This window comes from Carcharhinus amblyrhynchos, chromosome X (assembly GCF_965287045.1).
Source record: "Carcharhinus amblyrhynchos chromosome X, sCarAmb.v2.hapA, whole genome shotgun sequence".
Taxonomy (NCBI): Eukaryota; Metazoa; Chordata; class Chondrichthyes; order Carcharhiniformes; family Carcharhinidae; genus Carcharhinus; species Carcharhinus amblyrhynchos.
In genome coordinates, this window is record NC_137359.1 from 9,520,902 (window position 1) to 9,545,722 (window position 24,821).

The 24,821-nt window shown below is 42.8% G+C and overlaps 1 protein-coding gene across 1 annotated transcript in view; it reads right to left on the reverse strand.

The window, feature by feature from the left end:
- Window positions 1–879: 879 nt before the first annotated feature.
- cers5 (ceramide synthase 5) overlaps window positions 880–24,821 on the reverse strand; it is a 107,895-nt gene continuing 83,953 nt past the window's right edge. The window contains exons 8-10 of the mRNA XM_080218076.1: window positions 23,403–23,509; window positions 16,076–16,232; window positions 880–9,121 (exon numbers count right to left, since the gene is read on the reverse strand). Of these exons, the coding sequence (XP_080074202.1) occupies window positions 8,960–9,121; window positions 16,076–16,232; window positions 23,403–23,509 (426 nt within the window). The 3' untranslated portion in view covers window positions 880–8,959. The remainder of the gene's footprint in view (window positions 9,122–16,075; window positions 16,233–23,402; window positions 23,510–24,821) is intronic.

Consider the following 24,821-nt stretch of genomic DNA (forward strand, 5'->3'; position numbering starts at 1 on the left):
GTGACACATCACTGATGGTTAAAACTTAAGGAATAAGAACAGGACTTGCCGATAATGTCTGTATAGGCTGTTGTATGTTTATTGATGTCTCTTTTTTTTTAAAAAACATCCATAAGTGATTCAGTCCACCTTGTTGTCCAACAAGGGGCATACATGCGGTGGGTCGTGCGAGGGCTGCTCTTGGATGTTGTTTCGTGAGTTGCCTAGTGCTTCACGTTGTTAGTGTACGCTTAAACTGGACCAATTGCGGGCAACACAACAGCTCAGTGACTATCACTGTTTGCTGTGCAGTTACAGGGATCCAGGTCAGTGTCTGTGGGAGTTTGCACATCTCCCCGCGCTTGCGTGGGTTTTCTCCGAGTGCTCCGGTTTCCTCCCACACTCCAAAAACATGCTGTTAGGCTGATTGGTGTTAATAAATTGTCCTTAAATTGGATCTCCCTTAACCTAGTGCATGTGTAAGTCCCTAAATTTGCACCCCTTTACTGTGGAGTCCACGAGATGTAGACAAAAGTCATAGGTAGAAGATGGATTGGAATGAGGCACTCACAGTGTTAAAATGGGTGGCATGGGCTTGTAGGGCCTAAGGGCCTGTTTCCTGTGCTGTGTTGTTCTTTGCACAAAAGTAAATGTTAAATTTGAACAATTTGTCACTCATTTCAAACAAGGTCACAAAATCCCATTTTGTGCCTAACCTACCTCAAATGACTGAGCAATCCTGATTCGGAAATGAACTTACACTTACATCTATCCCGATCAACTGGCTACTCGGCCATCAAACATACAGAATCTTTCTAGAATGAGGTTTCAGTTCAGATTCAAATCAATTGAGAGAAAATAAGATGGCAATATGCAATTTAAAATATTTAATGACACTTTTATTGCAGTGTATCCAGTAAAAAAAAAACACATTGAATTAACAAGAACAAACAGAAGAACCTCCACCACCACATCCACAGCTTGTTATCTTGCAAACATTAGTCTGTATTGACAGAAATTTTGATGCATTGATTTAAAATGCAAGACAATATTTATTTTGGTAATTATTAAAGTTGTCCTTCCCCAAATCACTCCCATTGTTAAAGCCACTCTGATCTAATTACTCGAGTGCTTGTGACTCAATGCTTCTTTGTGGTAGGCTGGCTAGGGCTCAAGAGCGCAGCAACCACGCTGCAGGGTTTGAAAAAAGGCACAGTAAAACTGAAAAGTAATATTAAACAGTTCAACATGAAAACAAACCAAAACAGTTGGTGCCATATCCGACAAAGACCTAACTGGCTTTTCCTTCCCAGTTCAGGCATCCATTATAGTCAATTAGCTATCTATTTCCACGACAAAAGGTATATTCTACATGCTCTCAACAATTAGAACCTCCCCCACAAAATGGAAACACTCAAGGGTGATGGTGGGTGTTTGTTCTCACCTCCCAACGATCACAACTCTTGATGGGATAGTTTTTCCCCACACACTCTCCATACCTTACACTATAAAGCCATTCCTCCCACCCAAGAATTTCAATAAGGTGGAAATTCTGACTGTTTTCTGTCTCCTTCGCGACACAGATACCAGTTGTGCTCCTTTCCCTCTCTCCTCCAACACTATGTTGAGATTGGCTAACCCACTGATTGGACCTGGCTCCATTCCACAGCAGGTAGTAATATCACTGATGAGTCTTTAGGTTAACAAAAAAAGTCATTACATTCCATTTTGGACCAATTAATTTTTTCTCTTTAAACTTCTGGCTGCCTAATGGCAAACTCCAAATGGTTGATACTGTGGGGCATCACAGATGTCATGATACTAGGACAGGAGAAAAAAAAAGTCACTGCTTGTTTATTCACTGCTGAACTGTTCGCCTCAATGAAACAGCACAACCAGAATTAACCATGACATATCATGTCCAGTTATTGCTCATACTTTTACAAGTTCCACCACTGTATTATGACTGGCCCAGATGGCATTACAAAAATTAAAGAGACCAGTCCATTCAAAAGATTGATTTAAATTGTAAATCTTTTAATAAAGTAAGCAATGTTACATAGACAAAGTCGCTTTATTTAAAATGATATCCAGTTTGCAATTTTGTAATCAATGCTATTGTATTTCAGGGATCTCCAGCGCAGCCAGAGAATCCATTGGTCCCAACTCCATCCCAGCTTTTCCACACATCGTATTACACAGCTAACGTCTGAGTCAATGTAATCTAGAAACACCCAAATCAAATTATACATTGAATAATGACTTGGATGGCAACAGTGTAGGCACAAGAGTGGCATAGCACTAGTGCTGGATCACACCCAGAATTAGAACGTGGCTATCGTGAATACCACCCCCCCCACCCCTTTTTCCCTTCAACAAAGTTAAAGAAAAATCAAAAAGGAGTCACACAATGAGAAATGACTGGACAGCAGGGCAACACATTGTTATTCTGTCACCAATTCATGCTAGTTATGGAAACTGGAGAATATACAATGCAGTGAGAAGCTCAGGATCTCACTGTAAATTTTAAGTATCCTCACATTTGATCAATCATGTGATGCAAGAACAATTGCAACTACTTAAGTCACAATACAGACATACTTGCTGACATCATTCATATCAGTGAGCTTGACAAATCTTCCAGAGAAAGCATGCCTGAAATCCAGAAATTTCCATGAACACAACTTCCACAGACAAAAACTAACACAACATGCAGAATAATAAAAGGCTGGCAGAGAATTGAGGCTAAAGTTCAAATGTGGCTCAGGTGAAGTCCAAAACAGAGCAAAAGGGAGACAACAATTCCAATTTGGGTTTTCTTCTCCATCGCCTGATTGGTAGAACTCAGACTTAATCATTTCCTTCAGCTCAGGCTTTTTTTTTTTAAAATATAAAATTTGTTTTATAAAAACACAAATAACACTCAGAACCAGAAAAGGGACTAAAAAAAGTGAAAAGGCACACACTTGAGGTTATAGCATCACCTGACAGGTACTGCAATAACACTTTCCTACCCTGTATATGCCAGCAACATTATGTATACACAAATACAAAAAGAGAAAAGGTTTTGACAGGAAACATTGTTTGGTAGTAGGCGGGTTGGAGGGAAGGAATAAAAAAGATTCTACCCACAAGAATGCTTAGGCTATTTTCTCTTTTTCCTCGGGAGAGGAGGCATTTAGTTGCTCTCACCTAAAGTCAGGCCTGCTACTGCAGGCTTCCTGGCCAGACTGCATTATGTATTTAATGGATTTACTTAAAAAGCTTAGCACCAGCTAGCTTTAAACACGAGCTGTAGCCAGCCTCAAATTAGACAATACGTGCTTAGAATCTCTTCTGGCTGAATTTTAAAAACTGACAAGGCATTTTACAAGCCTGTTTTTGCACTGAGGAAACATAATGTGGTATCTATTTTGTCTGCAAAGAAATAAAAGAAGGATTTGAATAGATTACTTCACAAAGTATTTTTTGTTCTCCATTAAAACAACACTGCCCCCTCAGTCCACAGCTTCTTCAGGGGGACTAGTGTACCATTTCTGCTGAGCACATTTCAGCCAAGTGGTGGTGTGATTTGCCACAATTTGGTTCTGGTGATGTTTCATCAGTGCCAACATAAATATTAAAAAGTAAAAACACGTACTTTATTACAGAAATCAAATGTCCAGCATTACATGTCCTGATTGTAAACTCCCTTCCACCTCTCCACTAAGCGGGCCCAGCAGCACCACTTCTATTTACAATCCAACTCAGAAAGCATGGGTTTGTTATATTATAACCCAAAGCCACATTATACTGCTGCCCCTAGAAAACTGAAAATTGGAGAATGGATTATGGAATCTCAACATCACAGGCTGTATATTTCAAGGAATTTCAGTGCTTTACAGGACCCCCATGTATTGATGATTAGTTAAGAACCATTTTGTAAACTTAGCATGGTCTTCTATCAGCTATGTGGGGGGAAAAAAAAACAGATCACCTAGTTTACATGGGGAGGGAAGGGCAGGTTATAAATGTGCACTTTAATAATGAGTGTGCCCCCTCAGGCCAAAAGCATTTGAAGTGCAGCCTTCAACAGAAATGCAAGTGGAACCAAGTTCTGGTTTCCAGTCATCTCCCATTATCCTCTGGGTTTGTCAGCAAGTCATGATGTGGAGATGCCGGCGTTGGACTGGGGTAAACACAGTAAGAAGTCTGACAACACCAGGTTCAAGTCCAACTGATTTATTTGATAGTAAACTCAAGCTTGAGGTTTCCCTCTTCGTCAGGTGAATGGAGAGCTTGCGAGTTTACTATCAACTAAATCGGTTGGACTTAAACCTGGTGTTGTCAGACTTCTTACTTTGTCAGCAAGAGCACCGCCAGATGAGAAGGAGTTTCAGAATCAATTGTTTATTGGGTGAAATCACATGGAACTCATGTATTCTGTACATTTCCTGCACAAATTGTAAGGGTCCAGAGAGGCATCTTTTGTAGTCATTCCACATTAGGGACCTTAGCACAGCCTTCAGATTCCAGAAATTAACACAAATTGGATGCAGAGGTCACATCCTTTAAAGAACGTCCCTGTCTATAAGGTTTAAATACAGCACAACGCAAGAGAAATTTGACTTACAAACACCATTCCTTTGTTACCCCAATGTATAAACCTGTTGATGCTGCATAAACTAGATTCTAAAAACAAAAAAAAAATCCCTCCTTGACACTATCTATAATCTCTTGAACCTAATAGCCAAAATGTATTGCGTTAATGCTTAATGGGGACTCAGTGGTTAACAATTCAAGTCTCTAGATCGGGGGTATTGTGAGCAATGGAGTATGGAGCACTTAGGATAATTTGCAGCTAACACAATGCATAATTTTACATCCAATATACACAGAGCAATGTTGAGCCAGAAATTTAGTCTATTCCCTTCCCAGCAGCACCAGAAAAGCCTCACTTTATACATGGCAAACCTAATTTTCCTGGTTGTATTTAGCAGTGCTGTGTATGTAAAAAGATACAAGTGATTCTGATGAAACGGATCTGAACTCAAGTGACAAAAAAGCCACAAGTAAACACCAAGGGTTTCAGATTACCCATGCAATATGGATAATTACACCCCCTTCAGCAAACATCAGTACTTGAAACTGTCAATTTAATTCAGGCTTTTACACAGCTCTTTGCCTCAGACCTCTTTTTCAAACAGTGAGCAGTAATACATTGCACCAGGTTAGAGATTTGATCCACCAGTCAGCCTTCATCAAATCAAGAACATAGAAAAACTACAGCACAAACAGGCCCTTTGGCCCACAAGTTGCGCCGATGATATCCATACCTACTAGGCTTACTATTCTATTAAGTCCCATGTACTCATCCAGAAGTCTCTTAAAAGACCCTATCGAATTCGCCTCCACCACCACCGACAGCAGCCGATTCCACTCACCCACTACCCTCAGTGAAAAACTTACCCTGACATCTCCTCTGTACCTACTCCCCAGCACCTTAAACCTGTGTCCTCTTGTAGCAACCATTTCAGCCCTGGGATAAAGCCTCTGAGAATCCACCCGATCTATACCTGTCAACATCTTATACACTTCTATCAGGTCACCTCTCATCCTTTGTCTCTCCAGGGAGAAAAGACCTAGCTCCCTCAACCTATCCTCATAAGGCATGCCACCCAATCCAGGCAACATCCTTGTAAATCTCCTCTGCACCCTTTCAATAGCTTCCACATCCTTCCTGTAATGAGGCGACCAGAACTGAGCACAGTACTCCAAGAGAGGTCTGACTAGGGTCTTGTAAAGCTGCAACATTATCTCCCGACTCCTAAACTCAATCCCTTGACTGATGGAGGCCAGTACACCATACACCTTCTTAACCACATCCTCTACCTGCGAGGCCGATTTAAGACTCCTATGGACCCAGACCCCAAGTGCCATTAAACAAGTCAGTCATCAGGCTGTAGTGCCACTCTGCCTGAGGGTGCGTTGGGTGAAATATATTGAGGAAATAGTACCCCAGCAGCTGATGGCATTGATGCTGGTTGCAAACAGTTACTCACAAGGTCTCCAATTTTCATATGATGGAACTGATCGGGGCAGGGGGGGGAATGAGGAGAAGATAGAAGAAAAAGCATGAGGCAACATGGCAACAATCCCTTACAGCATCCAAGACTTCAGGCACCATCCCTGTGTGCGAACTGGCCCAAAATGATGGACTTGGTGGTTAAATGACTTGGACCTTACATTTAGTTAGAAGAGTCACCAGCGTAATGCTATCCTGATAAAGATCAGGCTGACAATAGCAGAGTGCAGGAGAGGTTACTGAACAAGTGTTCACGTAAGAATACCAAAACCCTTCCATCTCTTTCTTGAACACTAACTTACTGACCCTGTACAACTGTGCAACTGGCCATCTTGAAACTGTGCTTCCAAACACTCCATACTCAGTAAACAAGATGCAATCTGTTACTAAAAAGAACATTCTGACCGACACTACACAGTGACAGAAACCTGAAAGCTTACTTAAGATCTAAACCTCATGGAGGAGAATGTTTTGCTGGCAACAGAAGGTCACGAGAAGGTGGGTGAGCCAGATTGCAGTCTGACAGTCCAAACAGGTACCGGAGCCATGAAGATCAAGGCAGGGCCCAGTTTGATCCCTGGTCTGTGCTGAGTTAGCTTATCTCAGCTAGATTAGCAATGTGACTGACTTCAGTTTCCAGGCTACAGGGAAAAGCAGTTCTCCTTGCTCACCATCTTTCTTCCAGTGATCTCTGCACGTTGAGAGCAGGGAAGTGGAGGAGAACAATCCAGCCAAACCCAGAAGCCCAGGCAAGAAATAGGACACCATGGGCAACATCCTAAAGAGCTGCTGGAACCTTTGAAACAACCCTCCAGCAAGAGTCAGCAGCCCCAGGAGAGAATAAATGGTGGGGGAAATAAACAAGGAAGGCTGCTCGGAATATCAGCAACAGACTGAAAGTTTGAATATGGGCTTCATCCCTTACCAAAACATAGCAGCAGTGCTCAGAGTGCTGGGCACAATTCCACTCGCCCTCCTGCTCTCTTGGCTGCAGCCCAACAGATGTTGGGGTGAGGGAGAGGAGGAGTGGTGGATAGTTAAAAAAAGGACTTTAGCCTCACAAAAATTTAAAACATGAAAAAGGAAAGAAAAATCTAAACAATCTAAAGCTGCAAAGGGAAAGAGGACATCAAATTCAAAAACTGCTTCCAGAGCTGGATAACGAATTTTAAAAAGAAAAATACACCAAAATGACATTGTGAAGCAAATACGCAGTACATCAATATAATTTACGTCTTCATTTGAAATACAAAAAAAAGCAAATCAGGGCTCAGGAATTCAACTTGCTTAAACAACTCTTATCTCCCTTGAACCAGTACTGCCATACACCGTGCTGGCGATACCACTCGCGTTGCCATAGAACCGCAAGGAAAGACAATCTTTTTTCTGTTTCAAGAAACTGGTTGCATAGCTGCAACTGCTGTATTCTTTTTTAAAGTTTAAAAAGATGGAACTCTGCAACTTGCAAACAAACTGATCAGAACGGCTTTCACACAAATGCTCATTCACAGCAACCTTGCCTGGAGTGAGACATATTAACAGCTATTTGCAGCAAGTATGGAAAAGTTTAAAAGCAGTCTTATTTTGAGGAATACACCAAGGTTCAGTATGCCCAAGAGCAAGTTCAAGCAACATCCAAACACCACCTCTTAGAGAAAAGAAAAATCAGAGACACATTTGGGTGGATTATTTTTCAAAGACAATTAAAAAAGAAAATCAGCATAATTAAAATAATGTTCCACTCATTGAGATGTGATTTGACCAGAATCCAAAGAAAAAAACCCCCGCTTTAGTACAAGACAGCATTGAAATCTTTATAACCACGAGCCATCACTAGGAGGAATTAGTTTCCAATCAATAAAAATTAAAATGAAAACATAGTTCAGAGAGAGGTTTGCCTGCTTCTTGTGACTGAAAACACAAAGGAATCATCATCATCCCTCCAATACACTGCTGTAAACACCAGGGCTACTGGCTTTAGCTCTTCCAATAAACAGCCAATGAAATGTGGCAGCTGGAGACTGCCCAGTATCAGCAATGTGATAGTTGTCTTTTGGTTCCACAAACCACACAAGTGGAATTACTTTACAAAATTAACTGACTGCTTAAAATACTACATAGGAGGCCAACCAGAAAGTTCCCTCCCTCAGCATCCAATTTATCAAGAGGGTTCGCAGTGTGCATTCACACACACATACTCTCACTCATGCACATATACACACACAGCTGCTCACCAGAATCTAGTGTTTTAATACAAAGCTGTGCTTCAATATTTGGGTCAACAGTGAAATGACACCACAAAAATGACAATTTGGACCCATGCCTATAACTCCTGATTCTTTGGATTTATACATTACTCAATTCTTTTATATAAAATACCCAACATAGCAGGGACTGTGAGAATTCAAGCACCAACACAACATCTGGAGTGACCTGCTTTGAAGACCCACCAGTAAAGACCGATAACACGCTCCTTTTAGTTTTTCTATCAGTTTTCTGGCTCTTTGACTCAACTTGCACCGAGTTATAAAATATAGGATGAGGAAATACAACAATAACAGGCCTGAAATGTAAACCACACCTTTAGCAATTCGACAAATTGCACAAAACCCATTTAAAGCACTGCAGGTTGTTAAATGGGATCAGCTGGATGGATAGACTCCTTAGTCTAGCTCCAGCCACTCCTATTTAAAAGCTGCATTTCAATTCCTCATATTGCTAAAGAACAATGAACGAGAATAAAGGGAAGATGCCCGTATGCTTTGCAGGTGTAAGTTACTGAACAGGCAGCCTGTCTCTGATCCCACGCAGCAACACCCAGTTTATTAAATTAAAAAAAAAAACTGTCCAGTGCTTGGTTGTTTTCCGTGAGGCTGTCCCACCTGTGCCTAACCCATGTTCCACAGTTCATGGAGACTAATGGTCTCCTGCCCATGACCCTGTGGTGAGGTGACCATTGGTTCCATTGGTGCTGTTGGCTCCTTTGGAGGGATTGTGGTGATGGAGTTTTGTGCCGTTAGTCATGGAATCGTCATCGTCAGAGCTGCTCTCAATGTCACTGCGATCATCCTTCGAGACCTGCATTGAAGAGAAGATTTGAATGATATTTATGCATCATCGGGTCGTTATGCAGTTTGCCTTCTCATCGATCAATATCATTTTCAAAAGCTGGAATCATACAGCTAAAAAAAAAAATACAAGTTGTCATCTGGGTCAAACTCCCACCTCTCCATTTGTGTTAGTTACCTGCTGCAGCGCCACACAGGTTCAGGTTTGTGGTCCGGACCAATTCTCTAACTAGGCAAGCTTCTCATTACATTGGATCCATGCTGAGAAGGTGCTGAGCCAAGCTTGAAGCAAAGTGCTACCCACCCCCCCCTCATAACAAAGAGAAAGAAAGAAAGAGGACACTTTCGTGCAACTAGTTGACATTCAACTTTGGGAATGGTGTACAACATCAAAGCTCGAGGAGGATTAACATAGAGCACAATTCAAAAGATAAAACCTTTGCAACAGTCCAACTGTCCCACTTCCAAAAATTTCCCAAATGCAAAGAGTTGCTAAATTTGGAAGATAGAATTGTCAGATTTAACTTGGTTAAATCTTCAATGGTTTTCTGCAGAATTGTGCTTTTCCTGGGCTATGTACTGAGGGGACAGCAGACAAGGAGCTGCCTTATTCCTTGGCTTCCAGTGTTTTTTGGTCCGTCAGCCAGTTTGAGCTAGGTGGCAGTGGTGATTCCCTACGAAGGAAGATTTGGCCTCAGGCAGTGCCAGCGTTACTGAGATCAGGAGCTCAGTGGAACGAAAGGGAGATTTGAAGCTGTATCCACTCACTCTTTGATGCCCTCTATTAGCTCCAGACCACCACCCGCATATTAATAAAAATACAACAGCATCCTGTCAGCAAATCACAGAATAAATTTGAGTGTTAGGAGACTGCAAAAGATTAGGTATGTAAGGTGTGAAGTGGTTAAAGACAAGGAAATATAGTTGCCCTTGGGCAAGGATGAAATGCCTTTGCACTCATTTGTATAAAGAAATCTTTTCCGAAGTTTTGAAATGGCAAAACTACACAAGTCAATTACAGCCTTGCCATCAGAACCATTTATAAACGTTGCACAAGTGAAAACCAAAATTATTCAATTGGAATTGTTCTGTTGGAATTTGCAAGCACCAACAAGGAAAGGGAAGCTTGTAGAAGTTACTGAGTCTAACTTACAAGGGAATTGGCAATTCCCACAACATTAATTCAGCCCCGTTCACTGTAGCCGGCCTCAAACGAAACAAATAATGCATCGAACCAGGCAAAACATTCAAGAAATTAAATTACACTTGTGTACAAATATTGCACTCTAGAAAGTAAAGCCCATAGCAAGACTGCCTTGGAAATAAGCAAGTAGTTGGACCAGCAAACACTCACATACAATGCTAAAGGTCTCTTTAAAAATACGTTTCCGCTAAATACGTTTGGATGTCAAGAGCAGGTTAACTCTGGGCTGCTTACACACACTTTTTAAAGTCATTCCTAGAAGTTATGTGTGGGGAGATATTGCTGCCAGACTTTGCAACTCTCTGTTGCAAAGAGGATTTCGCTCTTCAACAGTTGCTCCCATTTTATGGTTTTGGCTTTGCTTTTCATCCGGCCCTCAGGAACAATGATCCTGAGCCAAGATTGCTCTCTCCCAAAAGGGCCCAGGGTGTCACCGCTGTCCACACACCCTGCAGCATTCCCAAGGGGATGCCTCACTCCCCAAGCTCCTACAAGTTGTTACAAAGTCCCAACATTATATTGCCCCCAGACAATATGCCCCAGGAATATCTCTCTTTCATTGTGGAGAGCTCCTGTGCTGTCCCCAGTAGCTCAGGAGAAGGGGCCAGCCATTCAGGACAGAGATGACGAGAACCTTTCTTCGCCATGAAGATTGGGAATTCCAAAAATTCACAATGTAATTCGCCTTGTGGTTGAATATATGGAAAACAGAGGTTGATAGTGTTTTTTGGGTCCCAAGGGAATTAAAGGGATATGGGGATAGTGCAGGGAGCTGAAATAGAAGATCATTCAGGATTGTACGGAATGGTGTGGCAGGCTCAATAGCTAATTGTCATGTGGTAATTTTTCCATAATTATTGCAATTCCCAAATAACTCAGCAGGTGGCACCATTACCCCAAAAACAGAAGAAACTCTAGACTTGGCCCCTGCAAGGGTGCTTTAAATAAAACTAGGCGCTACAATAGAATGCTGGCTCTGAGAAATGCCCACCCTACCTGGTTATAGTTCAAACACTGCTCTTGGTAGTCTTGCCACTGAGAACAAGCGTTTCTGATTTGTTGGCGATCGAACCAAAATTATTTGTAAGTGATTAGAAAACAGACCAAAAAGAAGTTTCCCAGGAATGAATACTTAATCTATTTTTTTTAAACCAGCGAAACAAAGTGATAGCCATGCACCTTCCACACCTCAGGGGAACAGAACTTAACAGAAATGCTTCAGAGAGCAGAGAGAAAAGCTGCCATTTGCAGGCAGAAATATTCACTACTTGCATTAAGCGTGTAACAGTGTGCAGCATGTGTCTAACAATGCTGGGAGTGTGGCTTGTAAGACAGCACACCAATTTGCCAAAAGGCTTCTGCACACCATCTAGTTTTGAGATGCAGGCTTCAAGTGCTAAACTGTTTGGATTTGAAAATGAGGGGAGGACGGGCAGGGGGGGTGGAAAGTAACGCATAAAGCATTGCTGAAGAGAGATCAGCCACCCTGTTAGACAACAGCTGTGATCGAAGCGGCTGTTGGAAAGCTTGATCTTTTTAGAAGGAGGAGTTCAATTCATGAATATACTGTTTTTTTTTTAAGTTTCAGAAATGCAGGTCAATATTTAGAAGGGTAAAAAGTTTAAAAGGTAAAGCAAAAGGAATGTGACATGAAGAGGAGGAGGAGGAACTGGATTGACTTGCAAACTCTTGTATGTCCCACCCACAAGACTCTGACAGTTAGGTTCCACCCGATAGGGGCGTATTGCCCTCCCCTAAATTATACCTGGATTAGGCAACCTGACGAAAGGGGCCAGCAACCCTCAAGGTACACTACTGTAGAAAAGTACCCTCCCCTCTCTCTTTCTCCACCTCAGTCAGTAAATGTTTGTACTGGCACATTAGATTTGCAGTGCAGAATAAATAAACTTATCATTCTTTTTTAAAAAAAGCAGCCTAGTTACGTTTGTTCAAAATAACATGAGCAGATACCAAAGAAAGCATATTTACACACAAATGTACTCATGTTGATACCAAAAAAAAGCCACTTGAGAAAAGGTTTGAAACCTCGAGACTTTCACTTTTCTCTGGAACTTTCTTTAGTCGAGATTAAAAGCAGCTGGCCAGCTCAGGTCCATTAATCCACAATGACGGTGGCAACATAATACAAACACTTCAACATCTAAAAAACCCACTAACTGAAAGAGCAGCTGAGAGAGAAATGGTGTCCATGTCTCAATAGAGGAGGTACCTTTCCATTGGAAACAAAAATCACATGAAAACCCCTCAAGTATTCCTTCACGGGGGGGGGGGGCATCTCTGGCTAGCCTAGCTTTTATTGCCCATCCTTAATTGCCCCTTAAGAATGTGGTGATGGGCTGTCTTCTTGAAGCACTGCAGTCCATATGGTATAACTACACCCATGGCACTGTTAGGGAGGGTATTCCAGGATTCTGACCCACCGATAGCAAAAGGAACTGCCGATATATTTCCAAGTCAGGGTGACAAGTGGCTCGGAGGGGAACTTGCAGGTGGTGGTGTTTCTGTGGATCTGCTGCCCTTGTCCAGAATTCTAGATGGCAATGGTCATGGAGTTGGAAGGTGCTGTCCACATGTGCGACAAGCATTGGGGCAAGAGGCGGGACAGAGGGAATGAATTGCTCAGTTGTGGCTGTAAGAACTAAGAAAATGATAGAACAAAGTCTTACTGATTGTTTGTCTTTACAGACCGGAGAGTAGTTCTGTACCACCCCAACAGCACTTTCTCCAGAAATCATCCTACCAGATGTGGCCTTCAGGGTTAATGACCTGTATATGCTCACATCTTTCCCACATTCACTTGTAACAGATCCACTCAAATGTGAAAGTTCTGTTCATTTGTTCTACTTGTTTTTTTTTAAAAAGAGGAATGCATCATTGTCTCATTTAACCAGTCAATTCCTGACATTTCAAATGCCACAATTAGATCACTTCTTAACTTCCTCATCTTCAGCAATATCAATGTACCTCAGTGCCTTTGGCTCACTGGGGATCAGCTAACAACATCAAATAGGCCTCCATTCTGTGGAGCAAGCCAGGAAGTTCAATTTCTCCTATCGCTTGCTGTTAAAGCCCAAGTTTGACAGTATATTGACAGTGCGATGCAAATGCCTTTCACAGCTTCGGGCTGGTTAAGGCAGCAGATGGGGGACAGCAGCATGTTATTGAGTGGCAATAATCAGTCTTTCATTGCACAGTATATTGGTAACTATTATCTCAGGCTGTTAAGACCATGCAAAGCAAAAGGAAGCAATGGCATAGTAGAGCATTCCAATTAAGATACCATGCAAAGCAGAAAGAGTTGTAGAGAGAAATAAATCAGGGAAAGGGTTGGACTACTGACTCCAATAGTTGCAACACTTACAAGCAAAAGGTCCCACTTCCCGGCGCACAGAGACAGAAAGTACGAAACACAAGGGAGGAAAAAAAACAGAGACAAAATGAAACCAAATCCTGTACCACAGAAAAGCTCGACAAGAAAATCTTCTTCAGTTTCAACTGTTTGGGACACGCACCAATACACAGAGGAGAAAGAGAACACCAACAATAGCTGTGGCTACAGCACCACCTGCAAACACAGCTGCCACATTATTCATTCACTCAATATCACAATCACTTTCTCACAGCTTCCACCCGTCCCACATTTCACTGTGAAAACTCTTACCTTCTCGGGACTGAAAACAAATTCTGTAACTGATGCTGACTCTGGCCACATGAAAACATAACTCACGGTCACCCAAAATTGTAATCGAAAGTCATTAAGCAAAACAAGCCCTCCAAATAGTTAGAAGAGGAGTGTGGCACGCAAATGAGACAGGCATGCACATGTATATACACACAGATACAAGACGCAGGCACACACAGACCCTCTGACCATTTTGATATAGCTCAGGGACTTCCAATCCCATTTTTGATGTCATTGGAATGCAAGAAAATTTGGGCACCTGTGTTTGTAATGGATTCATCACCACCACACAAAAAGACTTGATCCACTTGGCAGATTTAAAAGCAGAGTGAAGAAAGAATAGTGGAATAAACAGGATGTGAAACAGTCAATGTGGCTGTGGTGCTCTGCTGTGAATTGTGATTGGGGAAGATTTGAGGTCAGATCCAGGTTCATGTTACCAGAGAGCTGGTGTCTTTCCTCCCATCTCTCCCGAAGGAAGACACGGGTCAGGAATGGGTAAAACAGTTCTCCAGGGCCTCAACACAAAAAGCATCTTGCAAATTTTCAGCAGTTGAAGAAATAAAAAAAGCTGCCAAAACCCAGCAAGTCTGGCAGCATCTGTGGAGAGAAATTGTTAATGCTTCAGGGCAATGGTCTTTCATTAGAAATATGTTGTTGTAATGAAAGGGTATTGACCCGAGGTGTTTACTCAGTTTCTCTCACCACAGGTGCCATCAGATCTGCTGCACTTTTCCAACTTTTGTTTTGTTCTCTTTCCACTATCACGGCCTTGTGGCAGGAATCAGATCACAAAGCGATTCCAAAGAACAAGACGAAGGTTGGCTAACTTTGTTAGAGCATCCAACTGTCTTGCATGGAGGCATAGGGTGGCATGGTGACACAGTGGTTAGCTGTGGGAAGAAACTGGAGCATCTGGAGGAAAACCATGCAGATACGGGGAGAATGTGCAAACTCCACACAGACAGTGACCCAAACTGGGAATCGAACCCAGGTCCCTGGTGCTGTAAGACAGCAGTGCTAACCACTGTGTCACCATGCCACCCTATGCCTCCATGCGAGACAGTTGGATGCTCTAACAAAGTTAGCCAACCTTCGTCTTGTTCTTTGGAATCGCTTTGTGATCTGATTTCCTGCCACAAGGCCGCGATAGTGGAAGGAGAACAAAAGTTGGAAAAGTGCAGCAGATCTGATGGCATCTGTGGTGAGTGAAACTGAGTAAACACCTCGGGTCAATACCCTTTCATTACAACAACATATTTCTAAGTGTTGCAACTGTTGGACGTGCAGGTTAGGTGGATTGACTGTGCTAAATTCTCCCTCAGTGTACACGAACAGGACTGTGGCGACTAGGGGATTTTCACAGTAACTTCATTGCAGTGTTAATGCAAGCCTACTTGTGACACTAATGGAGAGTATGCCCTCAAGTTGCAGACTGCTTTCAATGCAGAATTCACCCCTCCCAAAATAAAACAGGGTGCAGTTTCTCAGTCACGTATGTGACGCAGCTGCAAAAGGCCGAGTTTGTATCAAAAATACCTGAAAACACTTGATTATAAAGCCCAAAGCTTCCAGAATTCAATGGGCCAAATGGCCTCCTTCTGCACTGTAGGGTTTCTGTGATTTCATTTAAATCTGTATCAGAATTGGGTCACATGATTCCAGGAGGGCAGATTTCACCCAAAAATGCACAAAGGCAGGTTAGCATCACGTCGGACAAGGGAAAGATTTTGCAAATGACATTACAACTAAAAATTAATTGACTTTTTGTCATTACAAAGGTCAGTGTTCTTAACCTTCATAACACAATATAGCCTCAAAACGTTCAGTTTATATCAGGCTACCATTACTCTGGTTCAAAGTTTATTGGTTTAACCATGGGTGGTGAAAGTTGAAAAGTCCACAGCCAGTGCATTTCAGAAGAAATGCTTGCAGTGAAAACCAATGCAAACACAAGTTTTTTGTTTTTCCTCCTTTCTCACCACCTGGGAATTTGATTCACCGATTCTCGCAACTGGCAGCTGAACATTGTCAATTTGTAAGGGTTTTAAAATTACCTTTCCCTTGACGATAGCTTTATATGCAATGCATATAATGAGGTATGACCAGATACAGTGTAGAACCTGTAGTGTTAGTAACAGCAGATTGAAGAACCACCAGCTTGGATATGGCCCAATGATCTCCCAACTTTCAAACAGCGTTGTGTTTAAAATCCTGAAATTGAAAAGAAAAACAAGAATCGACCTTCATTTTTATAAACACTCTCCAGCGTACAAGAGCTTTTTCCTCAACAGAAGGTTTGACCGGGATCTTGACCATATCCACTCCACCTCCTCACACTCCTTCTGTTCCTCCCTCTCCCAGAACTAAGATAGGGTCCCCTTGTCCTCCCTTCCCATTCCAATAACTTCTGTATTCAAATAATTATCCTCCACCATAATCCCACCCCCAAACACATCACACTTATCAGCATTCGGGACTATTCTCTCCATGACATTCTGGCTATCCCAATCAGCCTCTCCCATTCCAACACAATGCAGCACATTCCCTGTTACCTCCCCTCTTTGCACTGTCCCAGGTCCCCCAAACATTCAGAGGTTAAAAAATAGTGATTTACAGAAATAGAGGAGACCAAATGCAGACGAGGTGATCGCTTGGTGGAATGCCTCCACTCTGTCTGCAAGCCTGACCCCCAACAGTGCTGGACATTTAAAATGTTTGCTGCACTGACACCTCTGTCCTCAGCCTTCTGCTGTGTTAAGTACAGCACCTCATCTTTCTATTGGGCACCGTACACCTTCCAGACTCAGAGCTCAACAATGACAGGTCATAACCAGCCTATTATTTTTTCAGTCAAGTTCTGTGATGATTCCACTTTCCCTATTCACACCTCCTCTAGACCCACCCTTGGTCTCTACTCACCTGTTACAATCCTTTTTCTTTGCCTGATCATCCAGTGTCACTTAATCTCTCTGAACATCCACCCCACCTTTTGTTCTGTTCCCTCCTCCTCACCCCCTCTCCCTGCCTCTGTACTTGCTAAAAACACACCCAATTCCAACAGAAAGTCATGGATGGGAAATATTAACTGCCCTTCTCTCTCCACAGATGCTATCTGACTCGCTTGAGTATTTCTAGCATCTTTTGGTTTGAAATTTCAGGTTTCCAGCAGTGTTTGTAATGGAGGCTAATGTTCCAGATGTTTGGAGAGAGCTTAACACTCCCAGGGTCCCTTTAAAGTCACAAAGTGTCTGCCTGTCTGTTTACCATTTGCAGAGGCCTGGAATTGAAAGAACACTGAAAATTACGTTACAGACTAGGAACTCAGCACTGCCAACCCTACTGGGTTGTTCCCAACTAGTCAACTCCGAGACTTGGTTGAAGTTCACTCCAGTTGTTTGGATTCCAAGACACACAAAAATGATCTCTATTTAGGGTTGGACATACACAAGCATCTTTGAAGTGTTGATAAAGTTTATTTATCAGTGTCACAAGTCAGCTTACATTAACACTTCAATGAAGTCACCATACTTCAGCGCCTGTTTGGGTACACGGAGGCAGAATTTAGCATGGCCAATCCGCCTAACCAGCGCATCTTTCAGGCTGTGGGAGGAAACCGGAGCACCCAGAGTAAACCCACACAGACACAGGGTGAACGTGCAGACTGCACACAGACAGTAACCCGAGCTGGGAATTGAACCTGGGTCCCTGGCGTTGTGAAGCAGCAGTGCTCACCACTGCGCCATCATGCCACCCCAGGGATTGAAGTTTCTTTTAAAATATAAAAACAAAACACCTGGCAACAGCATCACTTCCTTTCATTTGAAGGGCAGTTCCAACTTAAAAAGTCTAATCTTTTCAGGAATAAACAGGATGTCAGAGACATTTCCAGAGAATAACTCAAAAGTGCTGCCATATTTAAATGCAGCCAAAAGCCCACCCAAACCATCGGGACTAGAACCAGCCAGACTAACAAGTCAAAAAATCAGCAAAGAATGTTATTTGCTGCTAAAGCTGCAATTGCTGAAAGGGTTCAGGATCGTTCACCTGCTTATTCCTCAAAGCCCATAAATCCCATGTGCTGCGTTGAAGAAAACATGAAGATGAGTTGGCACAGGAGAGGCAAGGTGTGGGTTCAAGTCTCCATTCCAAGCTCCTCAGCAATATACATCACTTATCCATCCAGCAACACATTCAGCAGGATAATACAAAGAAGAAACTGAATGAAGCATCCAGAACTCATGATGCAAGCACTTTGACCCTCTCTTTTTACTTGCATGGAATAAATGAGCCATTGTTTGGATGATATGCAAATGATCATTTCCTTCCTTGTACCCGTCTGAATTGTTGGTGTGAACATACGCAAGCTTATTTTTATAGATACAAAACAATTCCTGTGGGAACAGAGTTCCATCACCCACGCCAATGAACTATTAGTTCCATCAGCCGTAAACAATCCAAACGTCAAAGTTAATTTTCACCAATTTCTCAGTCAAATCTTCAGTTTGCGTATCTTGCCATTTTGCAATTGCATGCCTACAGCTGGTCAGGAGTGAAGCAGTGGAGGTATTTGAAAACAAGATTGAGAATTTTTAAAAACAGATATTGCTTAACTTGGAGCCAAGTCAGCAAGTACGGGTACAATTGAGTACAGGGTGGACAGTGAGAGTTAGGGTGGACGGTAGGCCAAGTCAGCAAGTACAGGTATGATCCGAATACAGGGTGGACAACAGAATATTAGATGACAGCAAGTTTACAGAGTGGAAAGCCAGCCAGGAGCAGGTTCAAATAGTCAAGTCTAGAGCTTACAGGGTGCAGGTTTCAGCAGCAGCAGAGGTGCTGAGACAGGGTGGAATCAGGTGAAGATCTCTGGGTCAATTGCTGTGTTGTACTGTGTTAAGAGTCAGTTTTCCAATCTAACAATGGCATTAAACAACACAGATCCACGACGTCAGCCGGGATTTTATCAGCTCACTCAGACAAGGCTCGTAAAATCCCACCTGAGGCCAACAGAGCCTACATTCTATGAAACTACCCACCTCGATTCCTAGACAGGTGAGGTAGTAAAATTCCAACCATCAGTTTTGATTCAGTCTGTACTGCACGAGCTGACTGCAGCTAGATTAACAATGAGAGGGAGGTGTTACTGCTCCCGACAGCTATTCAGTAACCTACTGTTTGTGGGCGAACAATGAGACACCAGCACTGGGGGCCCTTATGATGCCTTCCACAGCTGAAAAGTCCAACACCACTCACTTGCTTGGCCCAAACTTGGCTGGTGAGTAATTTCAGGTTTTTCAACTTTGGAATAGCCACTTGGGGCAGTGCCTCAAATTCACCAAGGCATACATACAGCATTCAAATTAAACAGAAATTAAGATGGACGAGCAACTTGCTGCAAAATCAAACAACAAAGAAAAAAGTTTACACACAGTTGTTATACACAGTTCATGGCCAGCCTGCCTGCAGCACAGCACACACTGCCTTGTTTCAATTAACAATCACTTTTTGTTGGTTACAGTGTAGACAGCTGCTGGATGCAGGTCAATCTATAGCATGTGTTGTGTAGCCTGAAGGGGGGTGGTGTGTGTGTGTGTGTGTGTGTGTGTGTGTGTGTGTGTGTGTGTGTGTGTGTGTGTGTGTGTGTGTGTGTGTGTGTGTGTGTGTGTGTGTGTAATATCTAGTACATCCAGCTTGGTCAGCTCTCAAACTGGCTTTGCCTTCAGCATCCACCATAGTCAGGTAAACATTCCTGACATTCGCAAACCCAAAGGGGCTGCGTGGACACCCAGTTGTTGAGCAAGTTAAAAATAAGTAGCAGCACACATTTCAGTGATGCTGTACTCTATAACTACGCTATGCAGCAGGTAAAGACTGAGATTCTGACAAGAATCCTCTATGCCACCAGTAAAGGTCATTTTTCAGAGACTGGGAAATCCCAAGAGGAAGCTGCTGTGAATCAGGTCAAAGGCAACTTTCTGCTGGTGAAGACTTGCCTCAAATACACATATGTACATAGGAATAAGGAGCAGGAATAGGCCATTCAGCCCTTCAAGCCTGCCCCGCCATTCAGTCAGATCATGGCTGATCTCTCCCCGTTCTCAAATCCACCTTCCCACCTGTCCCCACATCTTTTTTTAAAAATTAGAAGAATTATCTATGTCCCTCTTGAAATCATTTAATGATTCATACTCCACTGCACCATGGGGCAGCGAATTCCACAAATTCACCTCCCTCTGCCAGAAGTAGTTTCTCCCCATGTCAGTTTTACATCTACCGCCTCTCAACTTATAATCTTTTGTTCTAGATTGGCCCATAAGAAAAAAGTCTGGGGTGGGATTTTCCAGCCATGTTCATCCCAAGACCAGGAAATCCTGTCCAAAGTCAACAGACCTTTCCATAGTCTGTTCCCCCCCTCCCCACCGGCTACAATCCTCGTAGGGAGCAGGACAGGAAAATTCCACTCTTAGTCTAAGTTTAATTTTATCAATCCTTTTTAGTATTTCATATACCTTGATCAGATCCCCTCTCATACTCACTGGAGTTTAGAAGGACAAGCCCAAACTGTTTAATCTCTCCTCGTACGCCAATCCTTTCATCCCCGGAATCGACCTGGTGAACCTCCTCTGAACTGCCTCCAATGTTATCACATCCTTCCTCAAATAAGGAGGCCAAAACTGGACACAATACTCCAGATGTGGTCTCACCAACACCCTATAAAATTGCAACAATGCTTCTCTACTTTTATACTCCAGTCCTTTTGCAATAAATGCCAACATCCCACTTGCCTTTTTTATTATATGCTGCATCTGCATGCCGACTTTCTGCGATTCATGAACACAGACACCCAGATCCCTCTGCCCAGACGTATTTAGAATCTCCGTTCCATTTAGATAATAATTTGCCTTTCTATTTTTTCTGCCAAAATGGATAACCTCACACTTATCCACATTAAACTCCATCTGCCAAATTTTGGACCATTTGCCTAGCCTATCCATATCCGTCTGTAAACTCTTTTATACCCTCTTCACGGCCTGCTTTCCCACCTATTTTAGTATCATCCACAAATTTACAGTAACTGCTGTGTTACACTGTGTCCCTATTTGCAGATCATTTATATAGATTGTAAACTGTTGAGGTCTGGGATCTGACCCCCGCGGCACCCCACTAATTAGATTTCGCCAGCCAGAGAAGGACTCATTTATCCCGACGCTCTTCTTTCTGTCAGTCAGCCAATCCTCAATCCAAGCCAGTTCTCTACCCCCAATCGCCTGCGATCTTACCTTCTGGATCAGCCTTTTATGCGGCACCTTGTCAGATACCTTCTGGAAGTCCAGATCCGCAGCTTCCCCACTATCCACCTTGCTGGTTATGTCCTCAAAGAAATCAAGCAAGTTTGTCAGGCAAGACTTACCCTTCATAAAACCATGCGGACAATGGCAGATTGAGCTTTGTCTTTCCAAATGCTCATTCCATCTCTTCCTCAATGATTGATTCCAGCAACTTCCCCACCACAGAGGTCAAGTTAACTGGCCTATAGTTTCCTACTTTTTGCCTCTCTCCCTTTTTGAATAAGGATGTCACATAAATGTGTTTCCAATCCACTGGGACATTACCAGAATTCAAGGAATTTTGAAATATCACAACCATTAGGCATAGGAGCAGAATTAGGCCCATCAAGTCTGCTGTGCCATTCAATAATGGCTGATATTTTTCTCATCCCCGTTCTCTTGCCTTTTCTCCATAGCCCCGATCCCCTTATTAATCAAGAACCTATCTATCTCCGTCTTAAAGACGCTCAATGACCCGGCCTCCACAGCCGTCTGCAGCAAAGAGTTCCACAGATTCACTACTCTCTGGCTGAAGAAATTCCTCCTCATCCGTGTTAAAAGATTGAGGTTGTGCGCTCTGGTTCTAGTTTTTCCTACTAGTGGAAACACCCTCTACATGTCCACTCTATCCAGGGCCTCGCAGTATCCTGTAAGTTTCAATAAGATCCCCTTGCATCCTTCTAAACTCCACCGAGTACAGACCCAGAGTCCTCAATGGTTCCTTATACGACAAGCTCTTCATTCCAGGGATCATTCTTGTGAACCGCCTCTGGACCCTTTCCAAGGCCAGCACATCCTTCCTTAGATATGGAGCCCAAAACTGCTCACAATATTCTACATGGGGTCTGACCAGAGCCTTATACAGCCTCAGAAGTACATCCCTGCTCATGTATTCTAGCCCTCTCAACATGAATGCTAACACTGCATTTGCCTTCTTAACTGCTGATTGAATCTGCACGTTAAGCTTAAGAGAATTGTGAACAATGACTCACAAGTCCCTTTGTGTTTCTGATTTCCCATTTAAAAAATAGTCTATGCCTCTATTCCTCCTTCCAAAGTGCATAACCTTACACTTTTCCACATTGTATTCCATCTGCCACTTCTTTGCCCACTCTCCTAACCTGTCCAAGTCCTACTGCAGCCCCCCTGCTTCCCCAATACGACCAATGCGTCCACTATTTCTGATGCCATCTCGTTTAATACACTAGGTCTCAGAGACAACTTCATTTTACAGAGAATTGGAACCCTCTGCAGTTCTAGAGGGCGATCATTGATGAAGAGGCAGCCTTGGCAGCATTTCCCTGTATTATCACACATTTGGTACTCTAGAACAACAAAACCTTTTTCCCATATCCTGCCAAATCTTTACTGGACTAATTCACAAAATGGACACAGTTCTCAACCATTTCTTTTCAGTTATGATGTCCCTCGTATATAAAAATTGAAGTCAGCCATATAAGTTTTTCTTAAAAAGATCCAGGTAAACAAATATGGAATTCACACTAAGCCAGTAGCTTTCCAAACTTTTCTGTCAAGCTACCCAGCAAGGGAAACGACACTGGAAATGCAAGAAATCACTATTCAGTGTAAGAAATACTGAATAGACGGCACAGTGGTTAGCACTGCTGCCTCACAATGCTAGGGAACCGGGTTCAATTCCTAGCTTGGGTCACTGTCTGTGTGGAGTTTGCATCTTTTCCCCGTGTCTGCATGGGTTTCCTCCCACAGTCCAAAGCTGTGCAGGTTAGGTGGATTAGTGTCAGAGGGACTAGCTATAGTAAATGCATGGGATTATGAAGATAGGGTCTGGGTGGGATTGTGGTTGGTACAGACTCGATGGGTCGAATAGCCTTCTTCTGCACTGTAGGATTCCATGATGAAATACAGTACCACACTTGCAAGACAAAATGTAGAAAAGCAGAATATCTAAGACCTTCCCCCAGCGAACACCCCACCTTGCCCGTCATCAGCCCAACCCTACCTATCACCAGTCCCCACCCTGCCCATCAATGTCCAATTTTGAGATCCAATGCCGTTTGCGGCTTTTACTTACCAGAACGGGTAAAGTCCAAGTCTACTGCCGACGAAGACAAAACCAAATATCACAAATAATGAGTCGCAAAGTCTTTGATACTTGGCATAATTTGCTAATTTAGCAGCCTGCAAGGAAAAACAGCAAAAGAGCTCATGTGAAGAGAGATGAAATCAAGACAATCTTAGAAAATCATCACAAAAACAAAAATCAATCCAGCTTCTCCAACCGTTGAAATAATGTTACCCTCTTTTCTGTTTACTAGATGTGGAGGTGCCAGAGTTGGACTGGGGTAAACACAGTAAGAAGTCTCACAACACCAGGTTAAAGTACAACAGGTCTATTTGATAGCACAAGCTTTCAGAGTGCTGCTCCTTCGTCAGGTGAGTGGAGAGTTGGGTTCACAAACAGGGCATATATATAGACACAGACTCAATTTACAAAATAATGGTTCGAATGCAAGCCTTTACAGGTACAGACAATGCAAGTGGAGAGAGGGATAATCACAGGTTAAAGAGGTGTGAATTGTCTCAAGCCAGGACAGTTAGTAAGATTTTGCAAGCCCAGGCAACTCATGGGGGTTACAGATATATCATACTATCTGTAACCCCCATGAGTTGCCTGGGCTTGCAAAATCTCTCTAACTGTCCTGGCTTGAGACAATTCACACCTCTTTAACCTGTACTTAACCTTCTCTCCAGGGTACTGTCTGTACGAAGTCTGCATGGGTTTCTTACCACACTCCAAAGAGTGCAGTTAAGTGGATTGACTGTGTTAATTGTCCCTTAATGTCAGGGGGACTAGCTCAGCTAAACGCACTGCGATAGGGCCTGGGTGGGATTGTGGTCAGTGTAGACTCAATGGGCCGAATGGCCTCCTTCTACACAGTAGGATTCTATGATTCTATGGGTGGGTGTGGGAAGAAAGGCAGCAAGTTAAGACGTTTTAACACCATCGCGACCACCTTCCCAAGGCAAGTTTGATGAATGATGCTAAAAATTTAAACCTCAAGAAAGCAAGTCAGGAGCTTCCCACAAATATTGCGATTTTCCAGATTCAGGAGATGTGAACCTCGAGGGGTGAGCAAGAGGGAAAACCACCTCACCTCTTCAGCCTACAGCAATGCAAGACTTTGCAAGGCAACATCTTGGCAGAGGGGAAGCAATTCCTTCTCTGTTTGATCTCTGCATCAAGCAACTGCACAAGTGCTCAAAGTCCAACAGTCACAGTTAAGGCAAATCACTCATAACCTCATCAACACAGCAAATTTCCAAAAAAAGTAGAAGATTCAATTGTGGATCTGTCGGTGTTGCAACAAATGGAACAGTGCTAACTACAAACACCTTGGGATGATAAAAAAGATTTGTACAGAATTAATCTGGATACATTTTCAGATAGATTATAAACAGTTGCTTGGTCAGTGAAAATACTTTTGTCAGC